Raw genomic sequence first — 13,628 nt, 5'->3', positions numbered from 1 at the left:
TAACCCAAATAATAGTGACAGAAATGCAATATCATTGCTTATGAAAAATTATAAGACTTCTACCAAAGCAAATATCTAAATGCTATTTGACCAGATGTAATTAGAAAAAATCAATCCTCTATGTGTTAAATTTTCGGAAAGAATTTGCTGAAAGTGAAGCAATCTATTTCAACTGGATCTGGGACTGACAACTTTTATGAACCTCATTTGTATTTCAATGAAATGAAGTTCATTGCAGATCAAGAAACTTCAAATAACAGCCTATCAACCTTGGAGGTAGAAGAATCTGAAGAAATCATTAATGTAACTTACTAAATATGGATAATTCAACAAATTACATTGGGGAACAAAAAATAATTTTTTTTCTGTTCAGTTATAAAGATATGTGATTTTGATCATTTTTTTTTCTCCTGAGTTCAAATATGAGAGTCTTTCCCTACATACAAGGTTTTCGAGAAACAGGCATTTATAATTTCAAACATTTTAATACTTTCTGCATTCATAACTATTATTTAAACATTTGACTCGCACAGAAAGTAAAAAATGATGATTTTCTGCTATATTTCGCCTGTGGAGCATCCCTCTTGATGGTCCAACAATAAACAGCCAGCATATAGTTTTATATGTAATGGTGGTAGATACACATTCACCTTTAAATCACCTGAAGTATTCTATTCACACACAGCATATTGAAGCTTTTCCAATATAAATTTAAAGTTTTCACATGTTTCTTTCATACTAGTAGAGTGAGCCACAGGTACTGATGTAAATTTATTGCCATTATGCAAAAGCACAGCTTTTAAACTAACTTTACAGGAATCAATGAACAAGCGCCATTCTGTTGGGTTATATTCATTACAAAGTGTTTTCATAAGAGAAGAAATGTCATTACAAATTAAGCCATTTTCTTCAGAAAAATAGTTTTTAAAATGAGAATGACAATTACAATAAGTACATATTTTTGTATTCTTTTGAAGAAAATTCCATCCTTTTAGCTGGGAAGCAAGCATTTCAGACTTTTTTTGGATAACTTTTAAATGTCATATATGATTGTTAAGATTTTCTTGAGCCAGTAAATGAGGCTCAGATGAACTGCTTTGTTGAAAAGTTGTATCACCAGAATCTGTTTCTTTTTCTTCCTTAATTCCATCAGACTGAGCTCTCTTCTTTTAATGTCACATGTTCTGGAAGCTTTCATATGGGCAATTCTTTGGAGTGTGAAACTGGCCTCATGTAGATTGCAAGTTAGGGTACCCCACTGTATGTTTTGATTTTGACATAATCTCTTTAATGTTTGTTAAGCAGAAATAATAGTCAGAAGAATGATCTTTGGGTTCCCTCCAAATCATAGGGATAGCAAATGGGATGTGGTGTGTGCCATTTTACCATGCAGTGAGAAGCCTAAAATACGATAACATATATGTGGGACCCAGGGACCTTGTTTAGTCCCCGACTTTACACCCAAAATAAAGTTCATAACACTTTTTTACTAATGGAGTAACATTTCGCTTTCGGAACTTGAGAATCACTTCATCACATACGTAACAAAAATTGTTAAGATGATGTAAACAAGCTCTATACATTTTGTAACTAATAACTAATTAAAAGAAATAAGTTGTAAATATGTAATGCACAATAATCCAGACACACAAAGCACTCACAATGACATGTTTAGTGGTTCACTACTATCTCACAACTGACATCGTTCTGATGAATGGTGCTACACTAGATCACGATTGTACATGCTTATTCATGTCTGAAGCTGCACAACAATGGCAACGCTACCCTCTGAGTTATCTTATTTGGTTCCATCATATTTACAATGCTCTAGGAGCTTTTACTTGACAATGAACAAATAGACAAAAAAATGTTTTAACATATTTTTTTGAAAAATTAAAATAACAAAAATACTATTGGTGATAGAAAAATTCCAAATACATATTTGAAAACAGCATAAAAACTGCATTAAGTACACGGTACTCGTGAAATAAAAATCATGTTGACCAGTGTTATTGTTATTAATATAAAGATGTTTTATTGAAAATGTTACATAATTTTTTATTAAAGAAGTATATTAAATTTTTACTTCTTTGTACGAAGTAATGGAAGTATTGTGATCCTGAAAAATTTCGGTTTTCAGATTTCAACGGAAATTTCTATTTGACCACCCCTGAAACCATTTTGGCTATTTTCGGCGTGACGTCTGTATCTCACATAACTCAAAAACGATTAGGCGTAGATGTTGAAATTTTGAATTTAGGACTGTTGTAACTTCTAACTGTACACCTCCCCATTTGATTGCAATTGACTTGACCAATATATATAGTTTGGTACTTATTTTCATTGGTTCCAGAGTTATAGCCAAATAACATTTTAATTAATTAAATATTTGGCTCTTACAAGGGGAAGGTTCAAATCCAACTTCATTTCCTTTTTTATTTTTAATGAAAAGTACATAAAATTTTATTTCACTAATAACTTCAGATTTTTTTTCATATATCTTTTTTTTATTATTACTACTGAATTATTATTTAATATAAAACTTTTTTTACAGTCAGAGGTAAATAATTATTAATAAATCAATATAATTAAAACAAAAAGTTGAAAAAAGATTTCACCAGTGCTAAGAGGGGATAGAAAAATTTTCCACCTTAAAGTTAAGAAAAACTTCAAAATTACTCAATATGACAATGATTGCATGTGAAAAAAAGTTTCACATGTTTAGCATATGGCAAGCCCCATCTTGCAATTCCAGCAAAATTTTGGTCATCCCTTGCTGTAAGGGTTGGTTATATTAAAATTGTTACAGACAAAAGTTTTAGGTAATGTCTAGAGCACTAACGACCACTTTAAACCAATTTGATACTGTTGCTATTAAGGTAGGTATGATTTTATTTTATCTTCAAAACCCCATTTTTTCCACCCCCTAGGCCAATGGAGGATGATATAAAAAACCTTTTTTAACATAAATTTTAGGCTCTTACCCAACGAATTGTAGGAACTTAAACGAATTTGATATTTTACTTAATAAAAAAGTTATAGCAATTTTTTTTCGATAAAGCCACCCATGGTCCAATTTTGGCTGTTAATGAACTTGACTGAGACTTTGGGTTGAGTTTTTTTTAGGGAACAATTTTAGAGTGATTGGTGCAAAATTATTCCAGTTATCGTGTCCACAAGAAAGTGAAATATATTTATTTAAATGTATATATTAAGTTTTGAGTTGATGGTGGCTTTGGGATCTGGGGTATGTGAAACATGAAGACATGTCAAAATTTTCTGAAAGTCGAATCATGGTACCCATAACATATTACCATATTACTGAAATGAAATACATAATGCTTTAACTACTATATCAGTAAACTATTAAAAGGTGAATACTTTTTTAATCTTCAATTTAAAATAAATAACTGATTTCAAAATTACGTAAAATTTTTATGAAATTTAATGATTCTACATTCTTGTCTAATTTCCAATCGTTTTCCTTTCAGGATTCTATTTACTCTGATAAAGCTAAAGAACATGAAGAGTCTTCAACTTCCCATACTCCAACCCTGCCATTTGCTCAGCCTACATCATCAAGAAAGAAAAAAAAATCAGAATCGAAGATGTGCAATATGAGATGGCTAAAACAATTCAAAGCCTTAAAAAAGAAGAGGATGAGAATATTATTTTAACCTGATCATATGCAGTAAAATTGTCTAAAATGATATTTTGATGCAGGGCCAATTAGCTAACTTAACAAGACAGACATCGCTTTATACAAGAAATCCTTTCAAATAAATTACTGAATCTTCTCTCAGTAATTATTCTGTATATACAATGAAAGCATTCACTCAAATTTAACCAACTTTCAAGGACTGTGACTTAATAATTTTCTGGGTGTTTTAAACAGGCAGGTTATTTATTGTTTCTAGAATACATTGTTATTTAACATAAAAGTCTGTAATAAAATGTAAACATATATAAGTTATTTTGCTATTTTTAAGAAACAAAATAATTTTTTCTTTGTATTTAGCAAAGTTATACTCTTATAATATTTAACTGAAAATTAACTAATACAACTATATCAAAGTTTTTCTTTGTATTTAGCAAAGTTATACTCTTATAATATTTAACTGAAAATTAACTAATACAACTATATCAATCTCCTTGCAGCCTAATTTTGTTGTAAGGATATGCTGTAATCAAACTCCACAATGTTTATATAACTTGTCAGGAAAAAGTATCTTCAAGGTAGAAAAAATTTGAAGTGAGATTGATGTTCAAAAACACATCTAATAAATCTATCTTACAGATACATTTATAAACCATCTAATGGTTTTTTATTTTACAATGCTGAACCAATAATATATTTTCAGATAAATACATGACATTTGGAAGTTAATACTGCATTTATTCTAACAGATAACTATGTAAATATAATATTAATTATTAGTATTATTATTATTATAAAAATGTATACCAAACAGAATAACACACAGAATTTATTGAAATATTTGTTAATTATTCAAAATAATATAAAAGTATTTATAGTATAAATATCAAAAAACATTTAATAATGTTAACATAAAAAGACAAAAAAAAACTAAGGCACTAAATATAATTCAAAATATACAAAATACTACATAAAGAGATAAAAAATCAATAATTGATTAAACAACAATTAAAATAATTTTAAATTATATATATAAAATAAATATCTGAATAGTATAAAGTATAAACAATATGAAATTACTACTTAATATTACAAAAAAATCTTGCAAAATAATCATTAAAAAAAATGTGGTTAGTTTATAGAGTGACAATGTTTTTGTGTATACTTTATGGGTTACTTGAAGTTAGTGTTGTTATACGATTTTTTTAGTTTATATCCTCAACTATATTATTATTATTTGTACTATTGAAAAATTTGACATTTATATAAGACTTAAATAAGTTATTTACATAGTTTTGACTGCTTTCCATTCACTATAAAAAATCTTACATGAATATGTATACATAACATAGTTAATTTTTAAACTACACTATAATAAATTAAAAATAATAAATATTAGATATAATACATCTTTGTATCACAATAAAATTCTGGTAAAAATTTACTAAGTACAGAGTTAACAACATATAAAAACATCAATTTTTTTAAAAATGACTATTTAAGTGCCGCTGTTATCCTGTTATGTACATATTCATAAACCAGAAGCATAACTGCACCACCAGGCCCAAGTCTTAATACTTTTGGTACAAATCCTTTATAAAGTGCAAGAAAACTATAAAAAAAAAAAAAATTATAAATCATATAAATTATAAATACTACACATTTTTTATTTAACTATAATGACAAGAAGCATATATTTTAAAATAGTTATACATTCAGAACAACATGTTGATAGGGAATTACATACTGTCAAGCTAACAACACAGTTATTGCACTTTTACTGAGTGCTGCAGTAAGTTCTGATCCGTTTTACTTTACAATTTTTGTTAACTGTGTTTATTTACTTAAGTTATGGTGAATCTTAAAAAAAATCATGGATTTGTTTTGTAAAACTTAAAACATATTTATTTTATTTAACTATTTTTTCTTAAAAAGAAATTTCATTAGTCTTTTTCTATAAAAATTTTGAGATTTCAGAACATCGAGTAACTTTTTAACTCTTCATTAAGAAAGATTACAAAACATTGAACTACTTAATTTAAATTTATTCAAGAACAACTTGTGCATAATATATTTTTGTTACAAATGTAACAAAAAAAATTTACATAATTTAAAATATTATCAAAAGATATTTTGATAAGATATGAACTTATGAAACATTTCCATCCATTTCCAAATATATCAACCATGATACTAAAATTTTACTAAATTCAAAAAATAAAAGTTACATAACACTATCACCACTAGCATGCAACAGCAATTTAGAAGAGAATAGTGTTACAATTATTTTTGTGAATAAATTCTAAATCAAGTCATATTATTATCTGTATAACTCTTAAGGATCACTGTAAAAAACTGAATATAATCTACAAACGAGTAATTTGTAATTTTATAATAGATTGTGAAAATCTAGTACAAGTAAGCTTTACGTAATTATAATTTTTATACTTATAAATAACAATAGCTAACTTTTTATTTTCAACTTTTGTTTTTGAGGGCAAAAATCAAATGTTGACGAAATACACTATAATCACACCACTCTTTTTTGTAATGAAATCAATAAAGTGGGCACATAATTACACGTTTATTGCAAGTGATACTTTTATTTTTCATTACTTTTACATTTTCATTGTACCTACTACACAGCTTATAAATAGTTTAGCATTGATCTAGATACGCAGTGAATGTAAAAAATACTTGTAAGCAGGAAAAACTGAAAAAAAAGTATATGCGTGTTGAAAAAATTTTATATTTACTCAATATATAAATCAAACTACACAATACCTAATGTACCTTATATACTTATAACAGTATATAAGGTAATCAGTATTATAATATACTGATTATCGGAATCGATTAGAATTTTCTAATAATACCAAAAGTAAAAATATTTACTGGTGCAAAACTGTAAATACAATGTACGGTGAACAACACATATAGTATATTTTATATATGATTACAATATTGTGCATATTTTTAAACACTGAATTAATGTGTTTTAGTGTCCTGTACTAACCTTATCCAAATTTAGATAATAATACAAACAATAATAGAGGACCTCGTTTTGTGATATCTTGTTTGACTGTTTTGTTAACAGAGTTCTTACTGTACCCAAAAATGAAATAACAAAAAATGTTTTAGATACATGTATAAATAAGAACCAAAATAACATACATATGATTTCCAATATAGTTTTCATTGAAAACTGAAATAAGTCAATGTGTAAAATGCTACCTTTCAGTTCATTCTGAAATAAGACACTGAACACTGAAATAATTCTCAAACGGAACATGAAGGCTCATTAAATCATTTTTTTAAAATATATATAAATAAACAGAATAAGTAACTAAAAATACACATATTTAAATAGATTAAAAAATATAAATTAATGTTTTTTATATGTATTAAAAGAAAAGCAGAACAAACACCCACAAGTTAAAAATACAGCTGTGGCACAAGCTCAACTCAAGAAACTCAGCTTTCTTGTATACTCAATGTCTTTTATGTGGACAACAAATAATATAAATATGTATTAATGTTAGAGGCCTAACTATATTCAGTAATCACTTCATGTCCTGTTGGACTCTTTACATTCACTGGCCAAGAAACAGGCCCTGAGTAGGATCATAGGCAGAACTGCTCCCTACCTAATCACACATATATTGCATATAATATCTTTACAGTTCAAGTTTTTAGTGTAAACCCATTAAGTGTTTATCTAAAAAAATTCATTGAATATTATCAGGAAGAAAGGAATCTCACTGATAAGGGAAAGGGCACTGCCTCTTGAGTATGCATTCAACAGAATGAGTGATTCATTAATTCGTTCTGCAAATGAATGATTTCCTACTGGATCATCTCACGTTATGATGCAACAAACTGCTATCACTCTACATATTAGAGGGCTGCCTAAGAACAGTTCAGGTTTCATTAAAGAAACCTCACACCCAACCCTTAATTATGTGGCATGTGGAACTATTCAACTGAAATGTAAACTACCAGCCAAATCCCAGTGGAGGTAAGGTCAGTTATTAGAGTAACATGGTATACTTCTCAAAATAATTACAATTAAATTCGGATAAAGCACACCATGATATTCTACAGGATATTAGAGCAATATAAATTACCCATGTTCTTGCTGTGCATATAAAGAAGGTTTCATTGTCAATGCATTATAAGAATTGTCCTTAAGAGCATGAAGTAATTTATTACTGCGTTAACCCATTAACTTATTTTGACTAGTGTAGCTTATGTTAATTCATAAGCCCTCTCTTTCTTTGATAGGTCTTGCTCAGCACTGCAATGCATGCATCTACTTTATTGAATTCCAATTTGCAATGTTTTTTAAATGGATCATTACAATTCAAGATAATTCGATATACTCCGCTACATGTCAGGTAAATAATTAAAATTTGTTATTATACTGGAATTCTTTGAACTTTTTAACAATGTTGATGTAAATTATGATACACACTAAAAACCTTCAATGCATTATTTAATTTAATTGTTAATTTATTTACATTTAAAAAATATCTCATAATAATTTGGTTAACTTGTTTAATTACAGCTTATTTCAGTTAGTCTGTATACCTCATATATTTTACTGTTTATGTATTAGTGCTTTAAGTAAGTTCATATGGGATAAACTTATTTGCTTATTTAATCCTCTGACTGTCAACCTCTATTTTTAAGTTTAATTCATGAAAACAAACTTTAAGTTATCAACTTGTTTCTGAAGCCATGTGCATCATACATGTACACTGATTTTGTTTCCCAGGCCATATGTATTGAACATGATGCAAATCGTTTACATTTTTAATTTCCTCTGTATAATTATTAAGATTTTTGTTTTAGTAACTATTTTATCTTCTACAATGTTAATCATTTTTATTTTATGTTACTCTCTCGTAGTTTTTAAATTAAGCCAACATGTAGTATAAATTGGTTTAATATTTGACAATTATAAAAGTATTTCATTGCAATTCAGTTTTATTCATTTTTATTAAGATTTCAAAAGATAAAGTAGAATAAGTCACAAGTGAATTAGGATTAGCTGTACATTGTAGTCATTTACAAAAAGAAAATCAGAAGTGGAAATACTATTACATCTTCTTCACAGTGATACTGAACAAAAAAAAATGTATAACTCTTCAAAAACTATGAGCATGATGATTATATATAAACTGAATAAGTAAAAATTCTATCCAGAGAGCAAAAATAATATAAATTTACTATTACATAACTTAGAAAATAGTGAATAAATTTATTTAGCTCTAGCTTTGCTGCAAGACAAATTCTCTTTTAATCAAATATGTAATAATTCTATTAGTTGTACTTGGATGTTTAATGGTTAGACCAATGATATTAGAATTAGCTGAACCATTACAGCGTAATGAACATACTTTATATTGCGATCAGTTTTACACAAATATACAATTGGCTCACTACCTAAGAAGATAAAGGCAGTTTCTACACCATCAGCACCAAAATTTTCAATAATGAAAAACAATTTGTTATGTTGGTAGATCTAAAGATAAAAATTAGCCTATAACTCAAGTATCTAAAGAGATGTGTCAAATGGTATTCCAAAATAAAATTACACATGAAATGATTACAGGAATTTGCATAATAAATGCGCACAATTAGTGGGCATAGAGATAGATGTTAGTAAATACACAAATAAAAAATTAAACAACAGAAAATAAACTGTAAAAAGTTACTATTTACTATTGTTATAAAACTTAATTGTGTTGTAAACATCAAGAAAACTGATAAATGGACAGACCAATATTATATCCTTATAAAACCAACAACTAGGTACCAGTGCATCGAATGCCATAGTGAACTATCAAAAAATATTTCAAAAGATAATTTGAATTGAAATATAATACACAGATCAATTTAAATGTAAGGGATGTAACAATCGACTATTTATTGTTTAGATGGTTTTTTTCTGAAAGTGTAGGAAATCATTGATCAAAGAGAAAGTACAATGAATTAAATTTTTCAAATTTAATCCCAAATTTCAAGCTACAGTTACATTTTGGAACTGTACACAATAAATATGATTCATAAAAATTATCTTTTCACTTTTTGGCCAATACTAACCAGAAAATAATTAATAGATAAATTCTTAGCTTGAGTTCTTTCCTCTATTCAGAAAAGCCTTTACCCTTGGATGATTAAACAGATCATATTATCTTAGCCTTACTAATTTAATTAAAGTAAGCATCAAATGTGATAAATTTATCTTGAAAAACTGGTGCTCTTTTTTCAGACCCAAAAAGAAAGCAAATGCAGTCAAAGAATTAATAAAAATTTATCCATCAAAATTAATTTTACCTCAAAAATATATTTAACATTTCTGTTAAATTATATTTTCTATGAAAATGAACTGATTTAAAATTAATCTAATGATACTAAAAAAAGAAAGTATATTAAAAGTTGTAATAATTGTTAAAAGAGACAATACATAAAACTGTTATATCATTTCCCCATTGTTTTGTTTTTAAATCCCTAATTCTAATTTCGTTTAATGAAAAAAGGTTTTTTTTTTAATTATTCTTACGGATAAAAATGAAGCAAGTAAGCAAATAAGTTAACATGCTAAAACAAGTTGTTAAAAATAAAATGAATGAGTTTAATCAACTGAAGGTAAAACCTAACATATTTATCTTCTTGTAGATTTTGTTTAACAATTGCTACCATACTTCTTTCTTTTAAAATTATACTTTAATGTTTATTAAATAAAAAATAAAATTAGGAGATAAAAAACTTACCCCTCTTCTTTGTAAACCAATATTATTGTTTTGACTGTATTTTTGTATTTAATCTGTCCTGGTATAGGTTGAGGTCCCTGTATACGACTTTTTGCAACATCAAATGGTATATTTACAAGAGATCCTAATACTCCAGAAGTAAAACCAACTGAAAATTTCTTTAAAAATTCTTGCAATGGATCCTGCAACATTACAGATTATTTTTGCTATAAGACATTATTTTACACATAAAAATTTAATTGCTGTTAATAGATTATAATTAAACGATACTATATAAGTAAACGTTACTTTTTATAACGATAAAAAGCTAAAAATCTGTATTTTTAATTGATTTTACAAAAGAAACAGTTCATAATTGTGTAGCAAGTAATAGTTTATAAGTATAAATAAATAAATAAGTAAATAATAAAGTAATAAATAAGTATAAATATCATCTAACTGACTTAAATTCTTCTCAGTAAATAGAAAATAAGATATAATAATAATACTAATGAAACTAAATTTTCCTACAATATTTCATACCAGCAGATAGTATAAGAAAAGTTTTATTTCTGAGTGAACTCAGAAATAAAGAAGATATAGAGGAAATAATGTAGGGATTGAAGAAGGTGGGTGGTAAAAATCATGCAATCAGACAGAATAAGAAGCAAGAAGTTTATTTGAGGATTGGAGAGGAATACAAGGACAGCAAGGTCTGGTATGAGGGTTGAGAATATATATTTCAAACTAAAGTAACACAAAGTAACAAAATATTACATTTTCTTGTTTAATAATACTTCTATTAGTAAAACAAAAGTTTTATTGTGAAAAAATAAATGTAATTTCATAGAAATGATTTCTCCAAATTGTTACTCACAACTGAGGAAATACAAAGTTTTTGTAAAACTCATTTATAACATTATTATTATTATTATCTAGCAGTTCTTTTTACAGCCATTATGACCATTTCCAACACCGTACTCTCCAAGCCTGCCTATCCTGGGTCGCTTCATCCAACAAACCACGCTTCTACTCTTCACCACATCATGACTCCCCCACATCCTCTGTGACCTTCTCACTTTCTTCTATTTGATGGACTTCTCACTTTCTTCTATTTGATGAATGCCACTCCCAAACTTGATGAAGCTATCTGTCTGGACCCATTCTGCATACATGATTATGATCATACCATAGTAGCTGTCTAACTGCTACATTCTCTATCAAAGATGATGTAACCTTCATAATTTCTCTCATTTCTAACTGTATCCATCAGTGTAACTTGGCAACATCTCCTCCAGTACATCATCTCTACACTCGTCAGTCTCTGTTTCATCATTTCATGGGGAGTCCATAGCTCAGATCCATATGCTACACCGCTTTTAACTACAGTTTTAAAAATATTATGTTTATTTTTAATTGAGATATCATTGTTCTACAAAACTGAAAGCAACCTTCTAACAATTCATTCATAATATGAAGTGAAAATTCTGAAATAATTTTTTGCTTAATTTTGATGATTAGTTTAATTTAGCAGCAAGCAAAACATTTTTCAGTTTTAATAAATAAAAATACTCCTTGGTAATGCACAAAGCTAATGTTGGTAATTCTTCAAGTAGCTTATGTTTTTCTGCTACCTGTCAACTGAAAACAACGGATTATTTTTAAATGAACTTAATTTATGATGAACCTAAATGACAGTTTTAACAGACTGTAATACTCTCTAGAATTCAAGTAATAATGTATTATTACGTGCCAGAATAAAATATTTATTTATCTGTTTAGTAAATTCTACAAGTAATATATGAGATTGGTATACCTGTTTTTCCTTTTACTTAAAAAAATGAAGTGACTTCATTTAAGGTTTTAGGAGTTACTATGATTTGAATTCTTGAATGGCTTCTGAGATGTTTTAAATTAAATTGCAATGTTTTATATTAGGCACTTTTATTTGCGTTAAATTTTATTTTTATATTACCTTACTGGCAGAGTAATAGTCTGATTATGTTGGTGCTCCATTGTTGCAATCAAAATACAGAAATGTAAAAAAGCTAATTTTCATGTCAGACCAATGGTATTCAAACAATTCAACTTAAGGATTTAAAATATTTTGATATTTTTTTAAAACTACAAGATAAGGTGGCAATAAAACGCACTTACAAGTAAGTTTTAATCTCTAAAATTTAAGCATAACCCTGAAAAACTTAAATTTATTAAGTTTATTTACTCAAGTTACAATCAATTATCTATCGGTTATGAACAAATAAATAAAATGATAAGGACATTTTCTTCAATCAGTTAAGTAAAAATTACTTACCGTTAACAAGACTGAAATAAAACAAAAGTTATAAATTAAAAACTAAATAATAAATAACATTTAGTTACCTCTAAGACAGGTAACCATCCTCTAACTGAAAAGTTGAAACCAAAATAAACCATGTTGTATAAACCATTACGGGCTACAGTTGCAGATAAGCCCTTATTGATACCACTGATGCCCTGGAAAAAATGAGAAAACCAACATATTTCTTTTGATCAATAACATAATTTTATGAAAAAAAAAGTTTTGCTATTCTAAAGAAAATGTTTCCTTAACAACTTTATTTTCAAGAATTTTTGTGAGAGTTAAGTTATTAAATTCATAAATTTGTACAAGGATTCATCCTGGATTGTCGTGAAGTGTTTGAATATTTGTAACTAATGCTAAATCCTTCATTTTTTCCAAAAATTAATCATAACCCAAAAAAGTATTGTTTTACTATAATCAATCTTCCATTCTCTGATCGTGCAGATTATTCATACAGTGGGATTATGAGAAGTAACTCTTTTCATGGTGCTAGGAACTGTCTCAAAACTGAACTTACAGTTCACCACACTGCTGTAAGAAACATATTATTATTTCCAGTTTTTAGTGTTGTCTTTGTTGATCCATTATTAACTTGTTTTTATTAAATTTACATTATAATAAATACATTTAATTTGAAGATATAAACTGTATTTTACAATGATATATACTTTACTTACATCTAAAAAATAAATGTATAAATCCCTTTTATAAATCAAAATTATCACACACACACACACACACACACACACACACACACACACACACACACACACACACACACACACACACACACACACACACACACACACACACACACACACACACACACACACACACACACACACAGAGAGAGAGAGAGAGAGAGAGA

The 13,628-nt window shown here is 27.5% G+C and overlaps 1 protein-coding gene across 4 annotated transcripts in view; it reads right to left on the bottom strand.

Moving 5' to 3' along the window:
- Positions 1 to 4,467: 4,467 nt before the first annotated feature.
- Positions 4,468 to 13,628, bottom strand: part of LOC142331441 (mitochondrial 2-oxodicarboxylate carrier) — a 34,055-nt gene continuing 24,894 nt past the window's right edge. For 3 of the 4 annotated variants that reach the window (XM_075377352.1, XM_075377355.1, XM_075377353.1), the window contains exons 6-8: positions 12,799 to 12,912; positions 10,438 to 10,619; positions 4,468 to 5,270 (exon numbers count right to left, since the gene is read on the bottom strand). In XM_075377352.1, coding sequence (XP_075233467.1) covers positions 5,153 to 5,270; positions 10,438 to 10,619; positions 12,799 to 12,912 — 414 coding nt within the window. In that variant the 3' untranslated portion in view covers positions 4,468 to 5,152. Of the gene's footprint in view, positions 5,271 to 6,629; positions 6,764 to 10,437; positions 10,620 to 12,798; positions 12,913 to 13,628 lie in introns of those variants that run through there. The other variant, XM_075377356.1, reaches the window with a different exon arrangement.

Source organism: Lycorma delicatula, chromosome 10 (assembly GCF_047948215.1).
Source record: "Lycorma delicatula isolate Av1 chromosome 10, ASM4794821v1, whole genome shotgun sequence".
Taxonomy (NCBI): domain Eukaryota; kingdom Metazoa; phylum Arthropoda; class Insecta; order Hemiptera; family Fulgoridae; genus Lycorma; species Lycorma delicatula.
Note: the sequence above shows the minus strand (reverse complement) of the source record. Positions and strands in the feature narration are given on the sequence as shown.